This window comes from Pan troglodytes, chromosome 20 (assembly GCF_028858775.2).
Source record: "Pan troglodytes isolate AG18354 chromosome 20, NHGRI_mPanTro3-v2.0_pri, whole genome shotgun sequence".
Taxonomy (NCBI): Eukaryota; Metazoa; Chordata; class Mammalia; order Primates; family Hominidae; genus Pan; species Pan troglodytes.
In genome coordinates, this window is record NC_072418.2 from 16,655,239 (window position 1) to 16,683,114 (window position 27,876).

At 58.4% G+C, this 27,876-nt stretch overlaps 1 protein-coding gene across 10 annotated transcripts in view; it reads right to left on the bottom strand.

Moving 5' to 3' along the window:
• Positions 1-65: 65 nt before the first annotated feature.
• The window catches only part of RFX1 (regulatory factor X1), a 45,473-nt gene continuing 17,662 nt past the window's right edge, over positions 66-27,876 (bottom strand). For 4 of the 10 annotated variants that reach the window (XM_016935276.4, XM_009434870.5, XM_054673918.2 and 1 more), the window contains 20 exons: positions 22,041-22,150; positions 21,742-21,825; positions 20,676-20,783; positions 19,106-19,222; positions 17,981-18,076; positions 17,284-17,613; positions 16,526-16,620; positions 11,273-11,657; positions 8,534-8,715; positions 7,302-7,421; positions 7,092-7,207; positions 5,159-5,277; positions 4,947-5,056; positions 4,151-4,302; positions 3,974-4,071; positions 2,384-2,533; positions 2,064-2,272; positions 1,648-1,801; positions 1,520-1,565; positions 66-1,390 (listed from right to left, as the gene is read on the bottom strand). In XM_016935276.4, coding sequence (XP_016790765.1) covers positions 1,221-1,390; positions 1,520-1,565; positions 1,648-1,801; positions 2,064-2,272; positions 2,384-2,533; positions 3,974-4,071; positions 4,151-4,302; positions 4,947-5,056; positions 5,159-5,277; positions 7,092-7,207; positions 7,302-7,421; positions 8,534-8,715; positions 11,273-11,657; positions 16,526-16,620; positions 17,284-17,613; positions 17,981-18,076; positions 19,106-19,222; positions 20,676-20,783; positions 21,742-21,825; positions 22,041-22,142 — 2,943 coding nt within the window. In that variant the 5' untranslated portion in view covers positions 22,143-22,150 and the 3' untranslated portion in view covers positions 66-1,220. Of the gene's footprint in view, positions 1,391-1,519; positions 1,566-1,647; positions 1,802-2,063; positions 2,273-2,383; positions 2,534-3,973; positions 4,072-4,150; positions 4,303-4,946; positions 5,057-5,158; positions 5,278-7,091; positions 7,208-7,301; positions 7,422-8,533; positions 8,716-11,272; positions 11,658-16,525; positions 16,621-17,283; positions 17,614-17,980; positions 18,077-18,692; positions 18,955-19,105; positions 19,223-20,675; positions 20,784-21,741; positions 21,826-22,040; positions 22,151-22,715; positions 22,763-27,876 lie in introns of those variants that run through there. The other 6 variants (XM_063800578.1, XM_063800576.1, XM_063800577.1 and 3 more) reach the window with 4 other exon arrangements.

Below are 27,876 nucleotides of genomic sequence, written 5' to 3' on the forward strand. Positions count from 1 at the left end.
GGCCCAGCTGGAGCCCCCGCCCCAAGGCCCCCACCAAGGCCCGGCGAGTCAGCAGTAGGCAAATATCACAGCGGAATTTATTGTTTTAAGAAAGACTACAAAAAGGTAGAAAACAGCTCGGCACACTAGACTACCACACGTGTGGACACTTTCACCACCGGGAGAGGGAGCCCCGTGGGCACGGGGACTGGGCAGGGCCGCCCCAAAAGCTATAGCACGCGGAGCACACAAAATAGTGATTTTTATACAATAGGTCAGATTTCCATTTTTTTTTCCTTTTTCTTGCCATAAACATCTATCTCACAGGCTGAAAACACTGAGAAAACTGGAACAGATAAGGCCATGATGGTTGGAAAAAAACCCAACAAGTTACCAACTCCGCTCGGGCGGCGCTCACGAATCGCACAATAGTCATGGGGTGGGGGTCGCACGGCACGGAGGAGAAGCATGGTCTCCGGGAAGATAGGGGCACAGAAAAGGTTCCATTACAAACCAGCGGCGGAGGGCAGGGGCGCGGGGGCTGGGGTCTGTGGGCACTCCCCGGCTCCGCGGCTCGCTGCTCTTTGGAAGCTGGAGGCCGTGCCCCCTGCCGCCCTCCTCACAGCCGGGCCGGGCAGTGCCCCCTTCTTGGGCTTGGGGGCAAGGGAGGGCCCAGCGCTGGAGAAGATGCGACACCCACGGCTTTAATTGCACTTAATACCAAGAAGGGGAAGCAGTGGGGTTGCTGGGGGTAGGGTGTCCTGGGGCTGCTGCTGACAGTGGGGAGTCCCCAGGTGACGCCCACCTGCGCCGGCCCGGGGCTCAGGGCTGGGTCCAGGACAGGCTGTGCAAAGCCAGCGAGCTGAATAAGTTAACAGTTCCGCACGGGAGGGGGCCTGCCTGCTTGCCCCCTGGGGTGGTGGGAGGACGGGGCTGGGGAGAAGATGCTGCGGCCTGGGAGGGGGGCGGCCAAGGGGCCGAGCTGGATGCCCCGCGGGGCACCTGGGCACGCGGCGGGTTCCTTAAGGCACGTCTTTTGTGTCAGAGTTTGCAGCTGCGGCTCCGCCCAGCCCACTGATTGTGCCGGCCCCATAAGGGAGGAGGGCCCCGGCCTTCCCTGTCTCGGAGTCCCCCTCCCTGCCCTGGCTGAGGCTGGAGCAGTGACCACGAAGCCACAGAAGCTTTGAGGGACCCTGGCGTGGAGGGGTGGCAGGGGCGGGTGGGGCGGGGAGGCCAAGGGCTTAGCTGGAGGGCAGCGCCTGCACGAAGAGGCCGCGCGCGTCAGTCCGCGCCAGCTTGGCCGGCGGCTCCAGGGTCTCTGGGCCCAGCGCGGGTGACTCGCCGCCAGCCGCCAGTGAGATGTCCTGCGGCAGCTCGTCCTCGCTCTCCTCCTCCTCTTCTTCCTCCTCGTCTGGAACACAGGGACCAAGTCCGGCTCGGGGCGGGGTGGCAACGCCCCCGGGCTCCTCCTCCTCCCGAGCCCCTCCGTTGTCCGCCACCCCCGGGACCCGCGCCCTGGGTGGGAACACGCCTCGCCTACCTTTGTCGGGGTCCAGGGGGTTCAGGGAGGTGGCCAGATTGGCGAACTGGAGGAAGAAGAGAAGAAAATGGGTGAGGGTCCCGCCGCCTGGCGCCCCGCCCGCGCCCCCAGTGGCCCGCCTCGCGCACCTCGCCCATGACGGCGATGGGGGTCTCGCCCTTGGCCTGGGCTACGCGGTGCTCGATCAGGTAGTACATGTACTCGTCGTAGAGCAGCCGGATGAGGTGGAAGGAACCGAAGCTGGCGGCGCTGCGCAGGGTCAGGTCCCGGATCACCATGGAGCTGGGGATGGAGACGGAGAGGAGACCGTCGGGCCCCGTCCGGCCCGACCCCCTCTCCCCCTCCCCGCTGCGATGCGCCCGGGCCTCGCGCCAGCCCAGTGACTCAGGCTGGATCCCGCACAGCCTTCCCGGCACATGAGCCCAGGGCCCCAGCCTGCCCGCCCCGCCTGCAGGCTCGGGTCGTCGTAGAAGAGCACCTGAGACCCCCAGGGACGCGGGGCCTTCCCTGGTGCCGCCCGGACCCGATCCCGCCGCGCGCGCACCTGTAGAAGGACCACTTGAGGAGGAAGAGCTTGGCGGCCTTGGGGAAGCCGGCGCTGCCCTGGTAGGGCTTGAGCACCTGGCTCACCACGCCGTCCAGCCAGGCCGCCCACTGCTCCAGCGAGTTCTGCTGCTGCAGCGTCACCTTGAAGTCCTGCTCCAGCCGCTGCACCACGCGGTCCTCGCAGCGGCACACCCACGAGGCCTGCTCCTGGGGCACAGAGGGTGGGCGGGCGCCCGGGGCTCAGCCGCCGTCACCCCCGCCTGGCCCGCCCCGTTAGGCTGCCCCTCATTCGCCCGCCCCGCCCCGCCCCGCGCTCACCTGCACGTTGGCGAAGTCCACGCGGTTGAGGTCGCTCAGCATCTGGTTGATCTGTGCGGTGTTCTGCAGCACAGCGCGTGCCGCCTGCGCCAGGTGGTTGAGCGACGTGTAGCGCCGCAGTGTCTGCGCGAAGGCGCCAGCCGCGGCCACCTGCGTGCAGGGATTGAGGGGCTTGCTGCTTCCGAGGAACCCCAGCCCGCCAGCCCTGGCCCCACCCCGCTGCAACCTCCCTAAGCCTGTTTCCTTTTTCCTAAAAAAGGAGGGATGTGCCTCGCTACTTTTGTTGGGACACAGAAGGATCGGGACCTTCAAACTTTGGGTGTCCACTCACAAGCGCCCCCCAAAATTCAATTTATTGTGTTCTGACCAGGGCACAATATTCTTTGAAATTTATTTATATTTTTTAAAATAACTATTGAGACAGGGTCTCGCCATGTTGCCCAGACTGGTCTCGAACTTCTGGCTTCAAGTGATCCTCCTGCCTTTGCCTCCCAAAATGTTAGGAGTGAGCCACCGTGCCAGGAAAGGCCTTTTTTTTTTTTTTTAAACGAAAGAACACAATAGATAATATGGAGGGCACTGCACAGAAAGGGCAAACGCTGCTTTGATAAACATGTTTCATTTTCTTTTTCTGTTTTTTGTTTGACACTGAATCTCGCTCTATCCAGGCTAGAGTGCAGTGGCGCGATCTCAGCTCACTGCATCCTCCGCCTCGTGGGTTCAAGCGATTCTCGTGCCCCAGCCTCCTGGGTAGCTGGGATCATAGGTGCACACCACCACGCCAGGCTAATTTTTGTATTTTTAGTAGAGACAAGGTTTCACCATGTTGGCCAGGCTGGTCTTGAACTCCTGACCTCAAGTGATCCGCCCGCCTCGCCTCCCAAAGTGCTGGGATTACAGGCATGAGCCACTGCGCCTGGCCTCATTTTCTTTCGTACCCTGGAATCTCAGCTCTGGGAGAGGACAGGGGTTTTGTCCATCTTGTTCATTGCTGTGTACTGAGAAGGAGGTTGTGTGAATACATGAATACATGAGTCTCGCTGTTTCTTCTGAAGGGTTTGCTCCTGGATCTGGCATCTACTGTCTCCAAAGGCCCCAGTCCCTGCCCTGTGCCCAGCGGTGGTTTTTTTGTTTGTTTGTTTTTCCCAACCACATCCCATCAAATTCCTCACATCTAAGTAGTCAGCGAATGTGCATCTTTTGATGAAAAAGGCAAGTATTATGTTTCCTTATAGATGTTGTTGCCTTTCTTAAAAAGTTTTATCTGTTTCTGCACACCTGAAGCACTTTCTAGCAAGGCTGTCTAAAGGGAACTACTGTACATTTGCAGTTGGTTTTTATTTTTGAAAGATGCTGTGTTGAGTACAGTAATACCACAAAGGGGGTTGCATTTCAGAAGTGGGTGCCTGAGGACACTGGTTTATAAAGACAATGCCCAGGGTGCTCCCCGAGGCGGAGAAGGTCTCCCCTTCCTCCACAGGCATCATCCCTGGAACAGGCATGGGGACAAATTTTACCACCCCTGGGGAGCAGAGGAGACGGAGGCCTAAGCCCCAGAGATAGGAGAAAGGGACCCCCTCACACTCTCACCTTCACCCGCAGCATCTCCTCGGGGATGTTGACCATGGCGTGGGTGAGCCAGCTCTCCAGGCTCTTGGCAAAGTTCCGGATCGCTTGGGTCAAGGCACCTGTGGGCGGTGGCAGGGGCCGGTCAGGGCAGGGCGGGTGTATGTGGGGCAGGGGATGCCGAGCAGGCCGAGCACTCACTGGGGATGGGCCGCAGCACGTCGGGAATGAGGATTTCCACCAGGCCCTGGTACAGCACGTTGTCACAGTGCTTGGTCCATTGGAGCACAGGCTCGAACTTGGAGAGGAGCACCAGGATGGCTTTGGGCAGTCGCTTCTCGGCCTCGTCATGTCTGCGGGCACCCACCCCACCCCGGGTCACTGGGGTACTCTATGGTCCTGCCCCCATCGTCAGAAGGGAACAGGTAGCCCCTGTCCCTGACCCAGGGTCACTGGGGTACTCTGTGGTTCTACCCCCAGCATCAGAAGGCACAGGTACCCCCTTACCCCCACTCCAGGGTCAGTGGGGCACTCTGTGGTCTTGCCTCCAGTGCCAGAAGGCACAGGTATACCGTGTCCCCAACCCAGGGTCACTGGGGGCACTCTGTGGCCCTGCCCCCAGCATCAGAAGGGCACAGGTACCCCCGTCCCCAGGTAAGTACCCCCTGCCTCCCAAAGATCCCCAGGGTCTGGTTGGCACAGGCCCGAGGGGTGGGACGGGATCCTATGCCCTACCCTCCATACAGGGGTCAAACAGATTCCAGAACCTGCCACTCCAGGGAGAAGATGGTGCCCTGCCCCATGCCTGGGCTTAGTCAGGCACTCCAACCCCGACTGTTGAGTGTCGGGTGGCTATACACACTCCACACAGCCAAGGATATGTGTACGCCACAAACTGCAGGGGACAAGCAGGTGCCCCAACCCTGGGCATCAAAATCACCTGCGGGTCATGCCCTCCTCCCCCCTCTCCCTCCCACAGTCGCCGGGCAGTACTCACACGGCCAGCGGTGGCGCCTCGCTGGGCTGGCTGAGGTTGTACCTCCAGAAGGTCTTCCACAGCGTCTCCACCAGGGTGAACTGCAGGTTCACCATGACGTCGACAATGGCCTGTGGCAGAGGCGGATGCTCAGGGAGGCTGGGGGGCAGCATGGCCCTCCCATGCCCGTGGCTGCGTCCCCGTCCACTTGCCTGCCCACCTGGCCACCCTACCTCACAGTGTTCCCGGTACAGGACCTGGAAGGCTTTGATGTCCCCGGGCCCGACGCCCTCAGGCAGCACCTTGCCCTGGAGGTCGAGCTCTGTGAAGTCAGGGAGGCTCCGAGAGGCATCTGGGGGGCCGGGGGGAACCATGAGGCCCTTCATCCTCCTTGCCTGCCCACCCTGGGGTCCTACTGACTTGTCCGTTTCCCATCAGACTGGGGTCCCCCATGTGCCGGTGAGACACGGCTCGGTGGGGTGAGCGCCTGGCCCGGGCCCAGGACGGGCCCAGGAGTGAGGGCCCACACTCCTCTGGCAGAGAGGACAGGAGGGTCTTGTGCCAGCCCTGCCTGTCTGCTGAGTGACAGCACTGCACCAGCCCTCAGGACGTGGGCCTCTGAGTCCTGGCTGCAACACAGCACCCACCTGGCCGGGGAATGGGTAGGCCCCCAGGGCACAGTCAGGACCACAGGACACTGCCCTGAGCCTAAGCACCCCAGGTTGGGGCTAGCCATGGACAGTCGCCCTAGGGATGCCCCTCGACTCTGCCAGAAATATTGTTCCCCACCCTCCAAATGGGATGTCCCGGCCTCCAGGGCAGGTGGGGAAATGAGCTCCCACGTGCTCAGGATCAAGGATGTGTGCTTGGACTGTGGGTTCCAAGGGTTTGCTTGTTTACTTAGTATCCTTTGGCCCTGTTTTCATGGATTGTTGTTTACTTTGTCTTTTTTTTTTTTTAAGAGATGGGGTCTTGCTATGTTGCCCAGGCTGGTCTCCAACTCCTGGACTCAAGCAATTCCTCCCACCTCGGCCTCCCAACGTGCTGGGATTACACACGTGAGCCACTGCACCCGGCCTTTTTTATTTTCCTGAGACAGAGTCTCACTCACTGTGTCGCCCAGGCTGCAGTGCAATGGCATGATCTTGACTCACTGCAACCTCCGCCTCCTGAGTTCAAGCAATTCTCCTGCCTCAGCCTCCTGAGTAGCTGGGATTACAGGCACCCGCCACCACACCCGGCTAATTTTGGTATTTTTAGTAGAGATGGGGATTCACCATGTTGACTAGGCTGGTCTCGAACTCTTGACCTCAAGTGATTCCTCCAGCCTCGGCCTCCCAAAGTGCTGGGATTACAGACATGAACCACTGCACCAGGCCTTACTTTTAGAAACACTGGGTACACACCTGCCTTCTTGGCGAGTGAGTGGTCCTAGCCCCGTGGACACCATGGCTGTAGGATGGCTGGACGGGAAAGCGAGTGGGCCTCACAGGACTCACGAGGGAAGAGGACCTGCCGTCATATCTCCAAAAAGTAACCATGTCCAACTGGGTGGGATTTGAAATCTCATGTATGCCGGGCATGGTGGCTCATGCCTGTAATCCCAGAACTTTGGGAGGCCAAGGTGGGAGGATCACTTCAGGTCAGGAGTTCGAGACCAGCCTAGCCAAGATGGTGAAACCCCATCTCTCCTAAAGTTACTAAAATTAGCCAGGCGTGGTGGCACATGCCTGTAGTTCCAGCTACTCAGGAGGCTGAGGCAGGAGAATCACTTGAACCCAGGAGGCGGAGGTTGCAGTGAGCTAGGATGGTGCCACTGCACTCCAGCCTGGATGACAGAGAATCTATCTCAAAAAAATAAACAAATAAATATAAAAATAAAGAAAATCTCAAGTAGCATAAAGGGGATTCACTGGGAAGCTCAGAACCCCCGAGAAATGCTTTGCATTGAAAGAAATGAGAATCTACCTTGAAGAAGGATTCTAGGGACAGAACTGTCACTGTGGACGGAGACTGTGATGTCTCCCCCACCCCCTGCTGGTTCTCGGGCATCTCTCACCAAGCCCTCCCCAGCTCAGGGGCTGCCTGCCGCCATCCAGCTTTGGGAACCGTCTGCACGGGGCAGGGAGGTGGTGGTTGGGGAAGCACGGGCCAGGGAGCTCTCACCCAAAAATTGCTGGTACTGCTGCACCTGGGCGCTGATGTCCGACAGCCCCGTGCTCGGCTGCTGCCCCACCGCCACGCCGTTGGTCATGCCTTCCATCTTCTGGATGGGCTTGAGCCTGGAGTAGAATGGGCAGGTGGGCCGGCTGCTGGGGGCCGGCCTGTGTGCCCTTCCCCGCCTGCCCTGCCCTGGGTCCGGCCCTGCCTTCCTACCTCTGCTTCTGCGAGAAGGGCTGGCCCCGCATGGCCATGTGCTGCTGGTCCTCCATCAGCCGCAGCAGGGGTGAGCTGGCCTTGATGCGCAGGCCGTAGTAGTGGTACTTGGAGTTGCCCCTGGGAGGGAGGTGGAGGGGAAGGGCTGGGCTGGGGGTCTGCCGGCTGGCCGGCCATGGAGCGCCTCACAGCACACCCGTCTCCTCTCTGTTAGGAGAACGGATAGAGAGACGCCTGCCCTGCAGAGACGGGGGTGCTGCACTGAGGAGCCACAGGGGCTGTGGGTGTCAGGAGAGATCCAGCAGTTTGCCCAAGATTATGCATAAATGAATGGCTGAATGGATGAATGGCTGAATGAGGTGACACTGAAGCTGGGAATGGGAACCAAGACGTGAGCGGAGGTGAGCCATGGGGGTTGCAAAGGAGAGGAAGAGAGGGGCGGGTTCGTGGGATGCCTTCTTGTTCCTTCCCGCATGAATTTACTGACTCACAGACCCTGATGAAGCACTGACTAGGTACAACCCCACGTCATCGAGGTACGAGCACTGCAGACGGACCAGAACAACTGAAATAAGTCATGTAAAAGGCACGTGTGGGCCGGGCACGGTGGGGTCATGCCTATAATCCTAGCACTTTGGGAGGCCAAGGCAGGTGGATCACTTGAGGACAGGAGTTCAAGACCAGCCTGGCCAACATAGCAAAACCCTGTCTCTACTAAAATTATTTTTAAAAAATTAGCTGGGCGTGGTGGCACATGCTTGTAGTCCCAAGCTACTCAAGAGGCTGAGGCATGAGAATGGCTTGAACCTGTGAGGCAGAGGTTGCAGTGAGCCGAGATTGAGTCACTGCACTCCAGCCTGGGCCACAGAGTGAGACTCTGTCTCCAAAAAAAAAAAAAAAAAAAAAAAAAAACGGCACGTGTGAGCGTGCTGAATGCTAAAGAGAAAAATAAAGCAGGGTTGGGGGGTGTCGGGCAGGGGAGAGGGGGAGGCTGCAGTTTTAGTTGAGGCAGTCAGGGGACGTGCAAGTAAGGAGGGGTGAGAAGCACATGAGGTGGAAGGCACCGCCAGTGCAAAGGCCTAGAGTGGGAGTGAGCGGGGCTGTCGAGGAGCCTCGCAGAGGCCGGCGGGGCTGGGCTGGACTGGACTGCCTGAGATGACTCGGAGTGGGGGTGGGCCTTGGCATGCCCACCAATTCCCCAGGGACTGCTCGGAGTAGACGGATGGCCCTACCTGGTGCCCAGACGGCGGGTTCGCAGGCCCATGAAGACGGAGCGGATGAGCTTGCCGAAGGAGGCGGCGTTGACGGGCTCCAGCTTCTGCTCCTGGCAGTGCAGTAGGTAGTGGCAGTAGAGGGTGCTCCGTGGCAGACTCACGCCCTCAGCCGTCTCATAGTTGTCCAGGAGCCACTGGACCTGGGGTGGGAGGGAGATGGGAGAGCACCAGTCAGAGGCGCTTCCGTCATCTCTGAGTGCTGGGGCTGAGTGCCCCACATCGACTTCCAGCTGGGATCCTGACAGCCACGCCCACATAAGTTAGCACATCCTACTGCCATCCTCTCCAAGAACTACGTCCCACAGAACTCTCTAGAACTGCACTGTCCAATACAGTTGCCATGTGTAGCTAAATACATTAAAGGCCGGGCACGGCTCACCCCTTTAGTTCCAGCACTTTGGGAGGCTAAGGTAGGAGGATCACTTGAGCCCAGCCTGGGCAACATAGGGAGACCCTGTCTCTACCAACGAATTTTTTAAAAAATTAGCTAGTGTCGTGGTGCACACCTGCAGTCCCAGCTATTTGGGAGGCTGAGGCAAGAGGATCCCTTCAGCTCAGAAGTTCAAGGCTGCAGTGGGCTATGGTCGAGCCACTATACTCCAGCCTGGATACAGTGAGACCTTGTCTCAAAAAAAAAAAAAAAAAAAAATTAGCAGGACGTGGTGGCTCATGCCTGTAATCCCAGCACTTTGGGAGGCCAAGGCAGGTGGGTGGATCATGAGATCAGGAGACTGAGACCAGCCTGGTCAATATTGTGAAACCCCGTCTCTACTAAAAATACAAAAATTAGCTGGGAGTGGTGGTGTGCGCCTGTAGTCCCAGCTGCTTGGGAGGCTGAGACAGGAGAATCATTTGAACTTGGGAGGCAGAGGTTGCAGGGAGGCAGAGGCTGCAGTGAGCCAAGATCGCACCACTGCACTCCAACCTGTGCGACAGAGCAAGATTCCTTCTAAAAAAAAAAAAAATTATATGAATTTATGCAGAATGAAAAAAATCAAATTTCCAAGCCAGGAGTGGTGGCTCACACCTGTAATCCCAGCACTTTGGGAGGCAGAGGCGGGCGGATCACCTGAAGTCAGAAGTTAGAGACCAGCCTGGCCAACATGGCGAAACCCTGTCTCTACTAAAAATACAAAAATTAGCCAGGTGTGGTGGTGGGCACCTGTCATCCCAGCTACTCGAGAGGCTGAGGCACAAAAATTGCTTGAACCTGGGAGGTGGGAAGGTTACAGTGAACTGAGATTGCGCCACTGCACTCCAGTCTGGGTGACAAGAGCAAAACTCCATCTCCAAAAAAGAAAAAAAAAGACTAGAATAGACTAGAAGCCAGGCTACATCAGGACCATGAGGGACCACCAGGACCACCAGCGCTGACCCACCCCACAATCACACAAATGTCGAAGGGCCCGGTTGGGGTTGGAATCCAGGGCTGCCCCAGGGACATCACACAACCACTTCTAGGCACAGGGAGGTTCCAGCACCAGCCTTCCCGATGGTGGAAGAACCCTGTTCAGGAAGCTCCCCATGGCAGTGCTGGCTTCTCTCTGCTCTCATTATCTATTCTCTATAATCAATTTTAATCAGAATAGATGGCTGGGAGGATCGCCTGAGGCCAGGATTTTGAGACCAGCCTAGGCAACAGAGTGAGATCCTGTCTCTACAAAAAAAATTTTTTAAAATCCGCCAGGCGTGGTGGCTCACGTCTGTAATCCCAGCACTTTGGGAGGCCGAGGAGGGTGGATCACAAGGTCAGGAGATCGAGACCATCCTGGCCAACATGGTGAAACCCCGTCTCTACTAAAAATACAAAAATTAGCTGAGCGTGGTGGCACCCCTATAGTCCCAGCTACTCGGGAGACTGGGGCAGGAGAATCACTTGAACCCGGGAGGCGGAGGTCGCAGTGAGCCGAGATCATGCCACTGCACTTCAGCCTGGCGACAGAGCAAGACTCCGTCTTAAACAAACAAAAAAATTAGCCGGACATGGTGGGGCATGCCTGTAGTCCCAGCTACTTGCAAGGGTAAACTGGGAGGATCACTTGAGCCTGGGAGTTTGAGGCTGCAGTGAGCTATGATTACAGCACTGTGCTTCAGCCTGGACGACAGAACAAAACCCTGTCTCAAAAAAAAAAAAAAAAAAAAAAGTAGACAACACTTTTTTTTTTTTTTGAGACAGAATCTTGCTGTGTCTCCCAGGCTTGAGTGCGGTGGCGCAGTCTCCGCTCACTGCAACCACCTCCCAGGTTCAAGCAAGTCTCATGCCTCACCCTCCTGAGTAGCTGGGATTACAGGTGCATACCACCATGCCTGGCTAATTTTTGTATTTTTAGTAGAGATGGAGTTTCACCATGTTGGTCGGGCTGGTCTTGAACTCCTGACCTCAGGTGATCCACCCACTTCAGTCTCCCAAAGTCCTGGGATTACAGGTGTGAGCCACAGCGCCCAGCCAACAATAGACAACACTTCTGTAGTACTGTTTTAAGAATTTCATGCATATCAGCTGAGGCCCAGAGAGGCTGAGTAATTTATCTGAGGCCACACAGCATTCAATCCCAGGACATCTGCATATGTTCTCTTCATTGGGGGCCACACAGGCTCCTGCTAGCGGTGGTTGGTAACCACCGTCATGGACTGGGCTTCTAGTGCCCACCACCCACCACTGCCTGCCTCCTCTGGGGCCCGCGTTGGGGCACTTACCGTGGCTGGCGAGGCACGGGTGGTGTGAGAGTAAGACTGGCTGGCACTGCCCAGCATGTAGCCGCCTTGGATCACGTAGGTGCCTGCTCCGCTGCCGCCGCCTCCGGTGCTGCCACTGCCACCCCCGCCACCGCCTCCCCCGCCGCCGCCGCCACCACCACTGCCACCACCTCCGCTGCTGTTGCTGGCCCCAGCCCCAGTGCTGGTGGAGCTGGCGACGACCTGGCTGCCGGACACGTACATGGGCATGGAGCCACTGCTGGCCACCGCCTGGGAGGTGGCGGGGGTGCTGACCTGGGCGGCCGTGCCTGCAGCCTCGTAGTAGCTGGTGCTTGCCGTCTGCGTGTACAGTGGCGTCTCGGGATAGGAGTAGGTGCTGGAACGGCTGGGAAAGAGGCAAAGCCAAGGGAGAGTCAGGGGGATGAGAACTGGGGGGCCGAGGGGCATGACTGTGCAGGAAGGGGGTTCCTAGGAGGGGACTGGGGAAGCAGCAGCTCCCCTGCAGCAAGGAGCAGATCCTAGCATTCATCTACAATGGACTGGGTACCATCCTGAGTGCCTGATGGGCAGTATTCCATATAATCATCAGCTGGGCATGGTGGCTCCTGCCTGTAATCCCAGCACTTTGGGAAGCAGAGGCAGGAGGATCGTTGAAGGCCAGGAGTTCAAGACTAGCCTGGGCCACATAGTGAAAACCCATCTCTACAAAAAATATGAAGATTAGCCAGGCGTGCTGGTGCACACCTGCAATCCCAGCTACTTGGGAGGCTGAGGCAGGAAGATCCCTTGAGTCCAGGAGTTCAAGGCTGTAGTGAGCTATAACCATACTACCACTGCAGCAAAGCCTAGGTGACAGTGAGACTCTGGCTTTTTATTTTTGTTATTTTATTTATTTATTTACTTATTGAGACAGAGTCTCGCTCTGTCACCCAGGCTAGAGTGCAGTGGCGCGATCTTGGCTCACTGCAACCTCTGCCTCCTGGGTTCAAGCTATCCTCCTGCCTCAGCCTCCCAAGGAGCTGGGAATACAGGGCTCACCACCACGCTGGGTTAATTTTTGTATTTTTTTAGTACAGTTGGTGTTCCACCATGTTGGCCAGGCTGGTCTCGAACTTCTGACCTCAAGTGATCCGCCCGCCTCAGCCTCCCACAGTCCTGGGATTACAGGCATGAGCCACCACACCTGGCCGACCCTGTCTTTTTAATTAAAAAAAAAAAAAAAAAATACCGAAGGGTTAGGGAACTTGGAATGCTACACACTTCATTAAAAAAATAAAATTGGCAAGTACTTTGAGTGCCTACTGTGTGCTAGGCACTGTTTCACGCACTTTGGACACAGCAATGGACAAGAATGAAAAGCCCCGGCCCCTGGAGGAGCTGACCGTCTAGTTGGGGAGACAGGCAACAAGCCACGTGCAAAGGTAAATGAGAGATCATTAACAGAAGGTGATCAGGCAGTGAGTGAAGCAGGAAGGGGGTGGGGCTAGAGAAGGCGATGCTGTGATTGGAAGGGACTAGAGAAGGCGACGCTGTGATTGGAGAAGACCATCAGGAATGCAGATATGTTTCCCCTGAGCCAAGCTACCTATCCCAGGCTGGGGAAGCCTCTCTCCTTCAGATATCGCGTGACGGGATGGGCACCGGTGACACAGGCTTGAGGCTGCAAATCGTCACAAGTATAAAAACCACCAGGGGTTCAACCTCAAGGGGCTGTTAAATAAAAGATGATGGAATCCTATGCAGGGGTGAAAGAGAAGGAGGCAAGGCTTGTCGTCCCCCGAAAGAACAAGCTCCAGAACCTACCACCGGGCAGATAAGAGGCAGAGAAGAGTGGGGACCGTGTGACCGAACAATAGGGAAGAATGCGTTGCATGTGGCATGCGTGTCTGTCATCTGTGGGCATGGAGGGCTCCGTCGAGGGGGACAGGCAGGGGGCACCTCTCACCATCTCACTAAACATCGTTGGACATAGTTTTGATCTTTGAACTCTTTCAATGTACTAGTGATTAAAAACATAGCATTAGGCCAGGTGCAGTGTAATCACGCCTGTAATCCCAGCACTTTGGGAGGACGAGGCGGGTGGATCACTTGAGGTCAGGAGTTCGAGACCAGCCTGGCCAACATGGTGAAACCGTCTCTACTAGAAATACAAAAATTAGCCAGGCATGGTGGCAGGCGCCTGTAGTCCCAGCTACTCAGAGGCTGAGGCAGGAGGATCACTTGAACCTGGGAGGTGGAGGCTGTAGTGAGCTGAGATCATGCCACTGCACTCCAGCCTGGGTGACAGAGTGAAACTCCACCTCAAAAAAAAAAAAAAGGGGGGGGGCAGGGGCAGGCACGGTGGCTCACACCTGTAACCCCAGCACTCTGGGAGGCCAAGGCGGGTGGATCACCTGAGGTCAGGAGTTCAAGACCAGCCTGGCCAACATGATGAAACCCTCTCTCTACTGAAAATACAAAAAGTTAGCCGGGTGTGGTGGTGGGCGCCTGTAATCCCAACTACTCGGGAGGCTGAGGCAGAGAATCGCAGGACAACCACCCTGAAGGTGGAGGCTGCAGTGAGCCAAGATTGCACCATTGCACTCCAGCTGTGCAACAAGAGGGAAACTCTATCTCAAAAAAAAAAAAAAAATTAAACATCCAGAAAGACAGTGCGGTCAGTCAAGAGGTGGCCTGGCTCAGACTCTGAAGGTGGCAGGGGAGGGAGCCGCACAGGCCCGAGTGGTTGTGGGTGAACAAAGAGAGGGAGTTGAGGGGGACAGTGGAAGGAGATATGGAAGCATGGTCTTTGTCACACATCAGGTCCAGCTCTCGAACTCTCTGTCCTGCCCTATGTCTACCACACAAAGTGACACCAAGAGCACATGACCTGAGCAAGAGCCCCCACTTCTCCAAGGCGGGGGCCACAGCCTGCTCACTCCTGCACACCCAGCATGCAATGTGTGCTGCAAAAACGTTGCTTTGGTAGATGGTTGCTGAATGACTGAATAAATGAATGTGTGCAGCTCTGGATGCCCCCCAGAACAGGACCAGGGATGGAGGCCCAGGGGCTATGGCTTTGGCCAGGGTGGGGATAGGGCTGGCAAAGGGTCGGGAACTCGCAGTAATTCACTCAGAGGGAGAGACAGAAGGGATGGGCAGTTGACAGCAGGAGTGGCCCCCAACAACTTCTCGTAGCAGAAAAACCCGATAGCAACGATGAACTAGGTGCAATCACACACACTATGATCACTGAGAGAGGAATTCAGACAGAAGCAAAGGAGAGACAGGAGAGACGCTACCAGGGATGGCAGCAGGAACCCTTGGACACCGTGTTCCTCTTTGCAATGCCCTGTCTGGCCCCTGCCAGCTTGGCTCAACCACACAGTGAAAAGATTAGCAGTACTGGAAAGAAACAAATGGAACTGTGAGGTAGCCGGACGCCGGGGACCAAGCCTCACGATTTAGATGCCTGGACCAGGCCCACTGGGGTCGGTCAGAGCATCATGACCCTAGAACTAAGTCGATCCATGAGCTAACCAATCCCAGCATTGTCCTCAGAAGAACAAGTGGCAGGGATGAAAAAAGAAATCATGCAAATGCAAAGAAAACCAAGTGAAACCTCTGGAAACTAAACCAACAGTAACTCTAGTACTGCAGCAATTTCTGTGGAGATGGGAGAGGGAAGGTGGCATGGAGGACCCCCGGTGAGGAGCCCGAGCCGGGACTGAAGCGGGGCCAGGATGTGGCCCCTGCCTGACACGGCCCATACACAGGAATGGTAGTGCTGTACCCAGGGAGGGGAAGAAGCCCCCTATGCATCACTGGGTGGGGACTGATGACATCGTGGCTGCTGCATCTGCACAGGGGTTATTACACAGCAGCTAAGAGGGTGACCAGGACCCACGAGGACACATGGGAGAAGAGCCAGGAAAGAAATAAGGTATGGATGGAATGTCCTGCGTCTATTTCTGACCACAGAAAGCGGGTAGAGGCTGGGCACTGTGGCTCATGCCTGTAATCCCAGCACTTTCGGAGGCCAAGACGGGAGGATCATTTAAGTCCAAGAGTTCGAGGAGATGAGCCTGGGCAACGTGGCAAAACCCCATCTCTACAAAAATACAAAAATTAGCTGAGCATGGTGGTGCACACCTGTAGTCCCAGCTACTAGGGAGGCTGAGGTAAGAGGATTGCTTGAGCCCGTGAACTGCAGTGAGCCCTGATCGCGCCACTGCTCTCTGGCCTGGGCGACAGAGTGAGACCCTGTCTCAAAAAAAAACAGAAAAAAAGAGTCCAGTGCGGTGGCTCATGCCTGTAATCCCAGCACTTTGGGAGGCTGAGGCGGGTGGATCACGAGGTCAGGAATTGAAGACCAGCCTGACCAACATGGTGATACCCCATCTCTACTAACAACACAAAAATTAGCTGGGTGTGGTGGTGTGTGCCTGTAATCCCAGCTACCCGGGAGGCTGAGGCACGAGAATCACTTGAACACAGGAGGCAGAGGTTGCAGTGAGCCGAGATCACACCACTGCACTCCAGCCTGGCGATACAGCAAGACTCCATCTCAAAAAAAAAAAAAAAAAAACAAAGAAAAAAATGGATAGAGGGCTAGAGTTTCTGTTCTTAGAGTATCTCTGGAAAGAAACAAAGAAACAGGTCACAGCATCCTCTCTGGGACAGGGTTGAGAGTCAAATGATTTTTTTTTTTGAGATGGAGTGTCACTCTATTGCCCAGGCTAGAGTACAGTGGCACGATCTCAGCTCACTGCAACCTCCGCCTCCTGGGTTCAATCAATTCTTCTGCCTCAGCCTCCCGAGTAGCTGGAATTACAGGCGCCTGCCACCACTCCTGGCTAACTTTTATATTTTTAGTAGAGACAGGGTTTCACCATGTTGGCCAGGCTAGTCTTGAACTCCTGACCTCAAGTGATCTGCCCGCTTAGGCCTCCCAAAGTGCTGGATTACAGGCGTGAGCCACTGTGCCTGGCCTTTTTTTTTTTTTTTTTTTTTTTGGTTAAAAACCAGGCTCATTTGACTCCCAAGCCCTAAGCTATGCCGGGGTGCCTTTCTCAACCTTCAAGGGTCCCTCTGCTTCGCCACTTTTCGTGGCTGTGGCTGCCCCTGGGGAGTGCCCACCTGTGTGTCTGTCACCTGAGGCCTTGAAGGCCGGATGGCCTGCTGGGGGCTGGGACTGGGGACTGGTGTCCTGGGAGACTGGGGAGGCTCCAGTGCAGACCTGACTCCCTCACCCACCCCTCTCCCTTCACTTACATGGCACTGGCCGTGTAGCTGGCATCGCCGCCCTCCACATACTGCACCTGGCTGGAGTACACGTGTGGGACGGGCACCTGCTGGAGCTGCTGCACCTGGGGCAGAGGAAGGGCACGTGGAGGGTCAGGGGTGGGCCAGCTCCTACGGTTCTCCCTCTAAAGGGCTGGTGCCCACCCAGGCTATCCCTGACGCCCAGCTCCCGGACCCAAGGGTGGCTTCTGGACTCTCAACAAAACACCCTGGAGGAGGCCAGGGCTGGGAATCAGGAAGAGCTGTGTCAGGAGAAGCCAGGACTCTCGGCTTCGGCTGGGGCCAGCAAGGGTGGGGCCTGACGGACAGTGGAGGGGACCCGAGACAGGGTCCTGTAGTGGGCGTGAAGGTTGGACCCCAGGCACAGGGGCAAGGCTATCGCTGGAGCCATGGAGCTACAGAAAGGGCCTCAGGGGTGGGGCGTGGAAACCGGGCACAGGATGTGAGGGGCGGAGCCTGGGGCCCCGGTTGGTGGGACAGAACCTGGAATCACTGACAGGGCCTTAGGGGCGGGGCCTGAGTCCCCCACCTCCATCCCCCACCCTTGTCTGCAGGGGCTGAGCTGGGACCTGGACGGGGCTTGGGTGGGGAGTCAGAGGCGGGTCCCTAGACCGACCCGTCGGGCGGAGGTGGGGTCTACAGGGCTTGCGGGGCCTGGTGGGCGGCCCAGACCGGGCGCCCCCGCCCCCGCCCGCCCGCTGCCCCCCGCCCGTGCGTCCGCCACCTACTTTGAGGGCCGTGGCGGCCGTGCCGAACACTAGCACCTGGGGGATTCTCTGGATCCTGACCCTCTGGTCGGGGCTGGCTCGGGCCGGGAGCCGGGGCAGTGGCTCGAAGACCACTTTCTGCTGCGGCAGGAGCAGGTGTGGGGGCAGCACGCCCACCAGCTCCACCCACTGCTCGGCGCCCGGCTCGTAATGGGGCGGCGGCGGCTCGGGGCTGCCTAGCTGCGGGGCCTCGCCGCTGCACGCGGGCGGCCGGGGCGGCGGCTCCGGCGGCGGCGTGGGCCGGGGATCTCGCTGCTCTGCCTTCCTAGCGGGAAACTGACTGCCTGAGCTCTGGAGGACAAACAGAGACACTGGGGGGTCAACGGGGGCGGCCGCGGGCGGGGCTCCAGGCCTCCACCCACCGGGTTGCTGAGCGCGCACGCAGCCACCCGAGGGAAGATCCCCGCCGCCCGGGGTCTCGGAGAGGGGTTAGAACTGACCCAGGGCCACGCAAGAAAGAAGAGGGGTTTGAATCCAGATCTCTCTTAGCAAAACCTGGACCCTGAGCTGCCAGGGGGCCGGGAAAGGGGAAGGATGTAGGGCAGGGTCTGCAGCTCACAGAGGCATTTCCCTCCCTGCGGCCTCAGGGGCCTGCACTCCCCAGCCCCAGCCCGGGACCAGCCCCTTTGCCCGTGGGGTAGGAGGGGGAGACACACACCTCTTGAGCCACGTGGACTGGCTGGAGGCCCTGCACGGTCAGCGGCTGCACCGGGCCGGGTTTGGGCGCTTGTGGAGTGGCCTGGACCACAGATCTCTGGGAGGGGAAAGGCAACAATAAGATGACCATGGCAACGATGGCCGTCAACCTACCCAGCCCCTGCACAGGTGAGCTTCTGTAAAGCTCACAGCAGACCCATAAGCAAGAGGCCACCATTCTCCAGCCAAGCAAGGAGGGTGCTGGATCCATTACTGATAAAGTGAGGCTCCCAGGAAGCAGCAGGGCTGAGTTGAACCTGGGACTAACTTCGGGGTCTCTGCTCTCCGCCCCCTCTCCCTACGGGCCCCTGAAGCTGTGCCAAGAACCCGCAGGCAAGGCCTTGGGTTATCTTTCGTCCCCACACCCCCCAATGTCAACTGTCTGCCCTGTTCTGTGCTGTGGCGGGCATGCGGGGATTATCCTAGGGGCGCAGAGCCAGGGACGGAGGCTGGCGGAGGAGGGTGCTGAGTGGAGGAGCTGGGGCCTGGACCTAGGTCTGGAGGTTCGGGGGGCTCTAGTGCCAGGCGGGGGAGTATCTGTGAAACCTCTGGGACAGGGTTTCTGTTTACACTTGGGGAAGGGTCTATGGATTTCATCTGTTTTTTCAAGGGGCTTGGAACCCCCTCAACTTCAGTGGTAACAACCAGATGGTGCGCAGTCCCAGCATCTTAACCTGCGCCGGCTCAGGGCTCTGCCTCCTGCAGAGGCTGGGTGTGGATTTGGGGGCTGGGTCCCCTCCCTGAAATCCTCCCCAGAAGGAGCCAGGATGTGGCCTCGGGGCTTCCTTCAGGCAAATGGGCCCAAAGAGGCTCAGGTGGCTTCTCCAAGCGGTTCCCATGGCCCACTACGCCCCAGTCTCCTTCCAGGAGGTTCAAATTTCGTCCTCCCCACGGCTCCCCCATCCTCTCGCCCCAGGATGCTGAGTCTGGAGACAGGCAGAGATGCTTATCAAAGGCCAGGGTGGCAGGCCGGGGCTGGACCCACATGGGCTGGGCTCTAATAGGCCAGAGGCACAGCCGTGGGAGGCTGCAGAGGCTGCCTGGCCGGTACCCCTGGACCGAGCCGCTGCCCGCCTTGGCCTGGCACCTCTTGGGTGACGGGGACACTCTGCTGGACGCCGTGGACCTGCAGCTGCTGTGGCACTGTGCCCGTGGGGGCCCCGGCTGTCTTGCTGGAAGAGCTGTTGGCCTGCACCGGCGACTGCTGTAAGGGAAGGAGACACAGGAGTGCCGCTGGGGTGGGCTTGCATCCTCTCTGGGGTGGGCTCGCATCCTCTCTGAGGTGGGCTCACACACACACCCTTCTCAGGAGAGCTGTCTGGGGCGGGCGGCAGTCTGTGGGGACCTATCCCAACCACCGAGGCTGGTAACTGACCGCGTCCCACGCATCCAAATGCCTACTCCCTGCAACAGTCCCAGTCAACTCCCAGCAACGATGGGGGTTTAACCCTCCCCAGCAAGGTTGGCTGATGGTGGGTGGTGCCGCCAGCACCCCTGAAGCTCTCCTGGGGCTGACCCTCAAAGGTTATAGCAATGACGACAGCAGCCTCTGGTGTGATATTGGGCCGACTCCCACCAGACACTGCACTGAGCGCTTTAAATGTACTCACTGGAATCTCATGGCACCCCCACTTCCCAATGGAGGGGCAGAGGGGAAGGGACAAGCCCTGGGTCACATGGCTGCAGGTGATGAGGCACAGGGCTGAGCCCAGGCAGGCTGGCCATAGAGCCCCGTGTCTGCTCTGAGCCCTACTGTGCCTCAGGCTGTAATTCCCACAGCAGGCTGAGGGGTGGTTGATACCATCAGTTGTTTGACACAGAGAAAACTCAGGGCTCAGAAGGCTCAAAGGGGCCGGGCATGGTGGCTCACGCCTGTAATCCCAGCACTTTGGAAGGCTGAGGTGGGCAGATCACCTGAGGTCAGGAGTTCAAGACCAGCCTGGCCAACATGGTGAAACCCCATCTCTACTAAAAATACAAAAATTAGCAGGGCGTGGTGGCGCATGTCTCTAATCCCAGCTACTCGGGAGGCTGAGACAGGAGAATCGCTTGAACCCAGGAGTCAGAGGTTGCAGTGAGCTGAGATCGCACCACTTCACTCCAGCCTGAGGGACAGAGCAAGATTCTGTCTCAAAAACAAAACAAAACAAGGCTCAGAGGCCTGCCTAGAGTCCCACGAGAGGAAGTGGCTGGGCCAGCCATCTGACCCCGAGCTCCTGATGCAGACAGCATCCACAGCCTGTCTTCAACACCCTCATTGGTATTGTGGGTCCCCAGAATCTACCCTGTGGTCCGAGGCTTCCTGGAAGAGACTGTCCCACCCTCCGGGGGGAAGAGGAACCCACTTTGTTTCTCGGAATGCAGTTCCCTGAGCTGGAGCTGCCAGGACCATCTCAACCCAGGAAATCACCTCCTTCTCCCAGAGCAGAGCTCCACGGCCGCTTAGCTCAGAGCTGGCAGGGCCAGGAATTGGGCAGCTAAGCCACCCTACCTGGGGTCAACAAGGGCGTTGCACTGGGAGTGAAGAGGGAAGCAGGACTTTGGAGGAGCAAGTGGCCTTGGGGGGCGGGGCAGGGAGCCCCAAATATACTATGGGGATACATTGCTGACCTGGGGAGACAGCAGAGGGGAGGGCGGCCAACAGGACCACCACTTACCTCTGGGGGCGAGTGCACCTGCTGGGTACCATGGACCGTCAGGGAGACCTGGCCACCTTTGCTGCCTGGGGCTGCGCTCTGCACCACCAGACGCTGCGTGGGAAGAGCCTGGGGCCAGGGAGGGAGAGGGAGGGCAGATCACTGATGACAGCCCGTGCAGTTGCACCGAGCATCTGCGCAGTGCCAGGCGACATTCTAAGTGCTTCACGCCTGTTAGCTCACAGAATCGCCCTGACAGCCCTGATGAAGCTCAGCTACTGCCCCCACTTCACAGAGGGTGACACCAAGGCTCAGGACGGCAAAGGCACTTATCTGAGGTCCTAGAGCCAGGAAGCGGCAGAGCCGGAGTTGTTGTCAGGCCATGTGGAATGTGCTGTCATCCTTAAAACCCAATAGTACTAGGCTGGGTGTGGTGGCTCACACCTGTAATCCCAGCACTTTGGGAGACTGAGGCGGGCAGATCACCTGAGGTCAGGAGTTCGAGACCAGCCTGGCCGACATGGTGAAATCTTGTTTCTACTAATAATACAAAAATTAGCCAGGTGTGGTGGCGCACACCTGTAGTCTCAGCTACTCAGGAGGCTGAGGCAGGAGAATCACTTGAACCTGGGAGGCGGAGGTTGCAGTGAGCCGAGATCGAGCCATTGTAAAACCCAACAGTACTTTGTCCAGATCTGCGCTGATCAGTTGGAAATGGGTGTGCGCGGCACCTCATGCGCAGCCTTCTGGGGGACAGACCACCCTGTGCTGGCTGTGGACTCCTGACTCTAAACCTGGCCTTGGGTTCTCTGCTTCGGGACACTGGGTTGGACCCGCAAACCACCTTCCCAACTATACATCTTGTTCTCTCTGCTGAGATGGCTCCTGCAGCTCCTCTGTCCCTGATGGCCCCTGCCGGGTAGTCTCACCCTGGGGAGGTGACTGCCCAGAGCCAGGAGGTAGGGCAGCCCCTGGATGGGGACTCTTCCCTCCATCCTGGTGAGGACAGATCCACGCTTGCCACAGGGGGTTGGTCCTCCACCCTGAGGGAGCCTTCCAGGGTGGTGGCCAGGTGCAGCAGCATTACCTGCTGGGGCACTTGGATGTTGGTCAGCTGGAGGGGCGACACGTGGCCTGGCTTGGCCTGCACGCTCGTCTGGACCAGCAGCCGCTGTGGAGACAAGGCAGGAGGAGCTGAGCTGCCACTTCCCCCAGGGAGGCCTGGCGCGGTTGGGTGGCGGGTGGCTGCTGTGCACATCTTGATAAGAACAGGTGAGCAGATGGCTCCAGCAGGAAGCGGGGAGGGGAGGTGAGGCCCCCGAGGACGCAGCCTGCACTGCCCCCCTCCCGGGCCCTCCCCCACCCCCTGGGAGGGCCACATCCTACCTGCTGGGTGCCCTGCACCTGCTGAACCACCTGAGTAGGAACGCCGGTCTGGCTGGCGGTGGAGCCGGGGCTGGCCTCCGACACTGTCTCGCTGGCCCGCATGGCACCTTCTGTGGGGAGGGGCCACCAGGTCAGTTCTTCCTGCTTTCCCTGCCCCCAGCCTAAGCCTGAGCCCACCTGGAGGGGAAGATGCAGCCTGAAGCCAACCCCCAGCAAGGTCAGGCCCCTCCAAGAGTCCTGCTTCCCCCTGGCCAGCCCTGACTGCACCCATCAGGGGCCCACGTGGCAGAGTGGGCTGAGGCTTGCAGGACCCAGGATCCTTAATACCTGGCAGCAGCCCTCATCAGCTTTCCTCATCCTGAAGTCAGACCAGATAGGGTGACTGAAGAGCTATGATGCTCAAAACCCAGAAGGCTGGACCCTTCCCAGCAGACAGGACTTGTGGACAGGCAGGGAACTGACTGTCCACTCCAGGGTCCTGGCAGCGCTGGAAGGATCGAGGCGCTGGGGCCACCTTCTCTGCGGTGACCCTGGCTTCCCGGGAGTGGAAGCTGCTCGGAGGAGTGGTCCCTGGAAGGTCTTGCTAGCCTGTGGCCAAGTCCTCCCTCCCTGCCCCTCTGTCCTCAGTGGGGTGGGGACCACAAGGGGCTTGGAGTGGGGGAGGCAGGTACTCACGCTGATAGGCAGCTGAGAAGAGACAATCATAGAACATGGTGCTCATCCCCTACCCCCCCCCTCCCGCCACCCCCCCCCCCGTCCGTCTGTCCGTCCAGGGGGGCCTGCCTGGCCCTCTTTGCTCCTTGCCTGCCTCTACAGAACAGCAGGGTGTGCAGGTGGCTTTATACCCACGACCTTGGGGCGCTAATCCCCCCGGTGGATGCAGAGAGCCTGCCTGCCCTCTTGGAAAAACACTCCCCTCCCCAGCAAAGCGGGGCCTTCGCGGGGCTGGGGCAGCGCTGCGGGGTGAGGAGGGAGGTTGGTACCCGGAGATGCTATCAGGCAGGCACAGGTCAAATTTCATGCACATCTTGCTGAGTGATTAGCAGGGGTGCTGGGGGTAGAGGCGAGTGTTCCCAAGAGGCGCTGGCTAGAAGACCCTCACCCCAGCTGGGACACCATCCATCCCATCCCCTCCATGTGACCTGGCATACCCCCAGCAGCTCCAGAGGCTGAGGTGGGGCTGGGGGTGGACATGTACCTGCCCTTCCTCCACCATCAAGGAGCCAAGGTCCCAGGCCCACCTTTCTTGGGGATTTAGAGGGGTTTATCCGACCCCCGGCAGGACTGAAGGGCCACGGGCAAGGAGTTATCACTGCAGACACTAGTGTTGCCTCTGGCACACTAGGTGTTATGTTAGACTCTGGACAGCCAGAGATAGAGCTTTTTTGTTTTTTTGAGACAGGGTTTCGCTCTGTCACCCAGGCTGGAGTGCAGTAGCACGATCTTGGCTCACTGCAACCTCTGTCCCCTGGGATTCAAGCAATTATCCTGCCTCAGCCTCCCAAGTAGCTGGGACTACACGCATGCACCACCATGTCCGGCTAATTTTTGTATTTTTAGTAGGGACTGGGGTCTTGCTATATTGCCCAGGCTGGTCTCGAACTCTTGGACTCAAGCAATCCACCTGCTTCCATCTCCCGAAGTGCCGGAATTACAGGCGTGAGCCACTGTGCCTGGCTGACAGTAAGAGCTTTCTGGGATTTTTTTTTTTTTTTTTTTTTGAGACAGGGTCTCACAGTTGCCCAGGCTGGAGTGCAGTGGCGCAATCTTGGCTCACTGAAATCTCCGCCTCCCGGTTCAAGTGATTCTCCTGCCTCAGCCCACTGAGTAGCTAGGACTGCAGGCACCCGCCACCACGCCCAGCTAATTTTTGTGGTTTTAGTAGAGACGGGGTTTTGCCATGTTGGCCAGGCTGCTCTTGAACTCCTGGCTTCAAGTGATCCGCCCGCCTCGGTCTCTCAAAGTGCTGGGATTACAGGCGTGAGCCACTGCACCTGGCTGACAGTAAGAGCTTTTATTACCCATTTTCAGACAAGGCAACAGAGACCAGAAGCAAGGAAGTGATCTGTCCAAGGTCAAATGCACCATCCACCGTGCAGGCCATGACACAGGTTCCCCTCTGGGCCCACACGAACCTCATACCACATATGGAACCGGAGTCACTGGTTCTGCCTGGGCTGCGCCCCAAGGGCAGTGATGTGTGAACTTGGGTATATGGGCACAGGAAGGAAAGTAAGCTGGGGGTCTACAGGGACCCCTCAAAGTCTGAAGCATCCAGACTGGGTCTCGGCTGTCCAGGCAGGGCACAGGAGGGAGAGGGGCCTGGACAGGGCAGGAGGGCTATCCAGGGCAGATGCAAAGGCCAAGTCAAGGGCAGAGCGCAGGAGTGTGTGTTGGGGGCAGGGGTTGCCAGATGTGGGAGGTGTTCGGGAGGCCTCCGCGTAGCCGCATGTGGGCTGTGGGGCATTTGGTCAATCCCATGCCTGCCTGACCAGCTACCTGTGCAGCCAATTCCACAGGCCCCAATCCCTGTGTTTTGCTGGAATCTTCCCTGGCATCTGCTTTAGGCTTCCCAGCCCTGGGCCATAAGGGAGGAGGCCCTTGCTGAGAGGGCCCCTCCTGGGAGAAACCCGAGACAGCCCCGAGTCATGTGACCGGCCCTGCACACCTGGGTCCGTGGGGCCCAAGGACTCAGGCCCAGCCTAAGGGATGGTGTCTCACCCAGGAAGCTCAAGGTGGGCAGGGAGTGGGGGGCTGGCCCCCACCTCCTCCAGGGCTTAGGGGCTGGTCGCTGAGCAGGACCTACAGCAGGAGGAGGCCTGGGGACCTGCTGGGACCAGGTGGCTGTCTCCAGGAAGTAGCCTTGCCCGTCTCCTGCCTCTGGGGTAGCCCTCAAGGCTGGGACCCCGCCTGCCAGCCCAGGAGGGCGCCAGGGGATGCGCCACGAGGCTAACAGGTGAGCCTGAGTGACTCATGCGGATGAGGGCTTCCTGTGCAGCCATCCCTGTCTGCCTGCGGCCGGGGCAGGGCCCCTCCACCACTGGGTCTGGCCCTCGCTGTGTTTCAGGGAGGAGAAGCCAGGAGGGGAAGTGGGGGGTGGCACTGAGTCTGCGAGCGAGCGTCTGCATCTATCTGCCGGAGATCGCCACTCTGGGCATGTGCAGGAGGCCAGGGAGGCCCCCACTGTCTCAGGAAACGGCGGCCGATTTCCTGTCTCTGAATCTGACACATTAACATCTCTGAGCAGTGGAATGACTCTGACAAGTGGGCACCCCTCCTCCCCGGGCCCCGCACTTCCCCATCTAGACCTACTCAAACTTTAAATGAGCTACTTGGGGGAGCCCAGGGGAGGCCCGAGAGGCTGGGCTCCTGGCATCCACCCTGGGGGCCTGGCCCCCTTCCCCATAGACAGATGGGGCCACCTGACCCTCTGCCTCCTGCCCCTGGGCTCCCTGGGATGATGTCAGTCAGGGGCTCCTGGAGGGGCCCCTGCTGCCCCCAGTGTCCTCTATCCCTTGTCTGCTCCAACCTCAGTTTCCCCATCTGTGCTTGGGAATGCTGACAAACACCCTCCACTTCTCTGTCTGGACACAAGTCTTCTTGGCCCCCCTAGAACTCCAAGTGAGAGAGAAGCAGGGAAGAAGGGCTGGACTCGGCCCCTCCTTCGGGGCGGCCCCTGTTCCCTGCAGGCCGGCTCGGTTTCACCTTCCCAGGAGTGGCTGCCAGAGCCCACAGCACTCTCCTTCCGCCTTGGGTTCTGGGAGAGTCTGATGGCCTCTGAGGACAGGGATTTATGGATCTAGTATTGTTCCTGACCAGGGAAACTTGATCTTCCTTCCTACCACCTCCAAAGTCACCTTTAGGCAGGGCAGGCGGGGACCGGGGCTGGGTGAGCTGTGTCTGGTTTGGTGTCGGCTGGCGTCCAGCCCCAGGCTCCAAGTCTGGGTCCAGGCCCCTCCCTTCCTCTTCCCTGCCGCCTCCCTGGGTCCCTGGTCAGCTCCGATTGCTCCTGGCTTGGGAGAAGTCCCAGGTGCCTTGTGGCAGCCTTCACTGGTGTCAGTTACTACCGCTTCCCTGGCGCTCACGTGGCCCCGGCCACCCTTAGATGAGGAAGGACGCTAACCTGGCAGAGGGTCAGGGAGGAAGGCTGGGGAGTTACTGCAAGGGGTGGGGGAGGGACAGCTGGCAGGGCACAAGCCAACCTCCTCTTCCTCAGAACAAATCCAGGAAGCATTGCCCAGTGACCCTTCTGGGGATAGGCTGGCACCTGCCAGAATGTGGAGTGGCAGGGAAATGAAATTCCCTGGGACCACTGTGAAAGGCGACTAAGCCACCGCCTGACCAAAATGAGCCCCAGAGAGTTCTGTGGACAGCAGGGTTGCTGTAGCCTGCCCTCGTGGGTACAGAGTACCCTCCTGGGAACACTACCAAGATGGGGGAGACAGAGGCCACCTCCCCATACCTCACAGCTAGAGTCCGGCCTAGCTCTGTCTGACCCAAAGACCATGCCTTGTTCTTGACTTGCTCTTGACTTCTTGCTCTTTTTTTTTTTTTTTTTTTTTTTTTTGAGACAGAGTCTTGCTCTGTTGCTCAGGCTGGAGCGCAATGACACGATCTCGACTCACTGCAACCTCCACCTCCCAGGTTCGAGCGATTCTACTGCCCCAGCCTCCCCAGTAGCTGGTGCTACAGGCACACGCCAACACGCCCGGCTGATTTTTGTATTTTTATTAGAGATGGGGTTTCATCATGTTGGCCAGGCTGGTCTAGAACTCCTGACCTCAGGTGATCCGTCTGCCTCAGCCTCCCAAAGTGCGGGGACTTGGTCTTGACTTTGAAGCACCAGGGCCCCCCTGAGGGAGTACGGGAAGAGCTGGAGAAGCCAAGGTCAAGAGTGGAAGGACTTGGGGAGTGGTGGAGCCTGGAGCTGTGTGCCCACTCCAGACCCTGGCTCTAGGGAGCCTGGACCCTGAAGCAGGTAAGACCCACACCCAGGGCGTGGATCAGGACCCATCAGACACTCTGGGCGCCAAGCAGAGCCATCCACTGGTGACATGCGAGGCCTCCTGCAAACAGTCAGCCATGCAGGAGCTGATGGGACATGATGGCTGTGCTAGGTGCTCCTCTAGGCTGTTCTGGGTCAGGCTGGTGCTCCTCAGTCATTCCACAGAGACAGCACTGACAGAGCTCTGCCTGCAGGTGGGCACCCCCACCATCCCATTATCGTAACTTCAAGTAGTGATAAGCGTTAAGAAGACCAGCGGGGCACAGTGGCTCACACCTATAATCCCAGCACTTTGGGAGGCCGAGGCAGGCAGATTACTTGAGGTAAGAAGTTTGAGACCAGCCTGGCCAACATGGCAAAACGCCATCTCTACCAAAAAATACAAAAATTAGCCTGGTGTGGTGGTGCGCCCCTGTAATCCCAGCTACTCGGGAGGCTGAGGCAGGAGAATCGCTTGAACCCAGGAGGCAGAGGTTGCAGTGAACTGAGATCGCACCACTGCATCCGGCCTGGGTGACACAGCGAGACTTTGTCTCAAAAACAAACAAACAAGAAGACAGAGAGTGAGCAATGGGGGTAGGGGCAGGGAGATGTGGGAGTTGGAAAGGTAGTGTCTGAGCAGCGACCTAAGGGAGACAAGAGGCAACCTCCCAGAGGGTCTGGGGCAGGGAGTGCTCCTGGCAGAGGGTACCGAGAGTGCAAAGGTCAGGAGGCAGGACTGAGCCTGGCGGGTTTGTGGAGCTGTAAGAAGGCAAGAGGGGCTGGACCAGGTATGTGAGGGGATGGGTGGAAGTGGGCGAGGCTGGGAGGCTGGCAGGCCAGAGTTGAAGG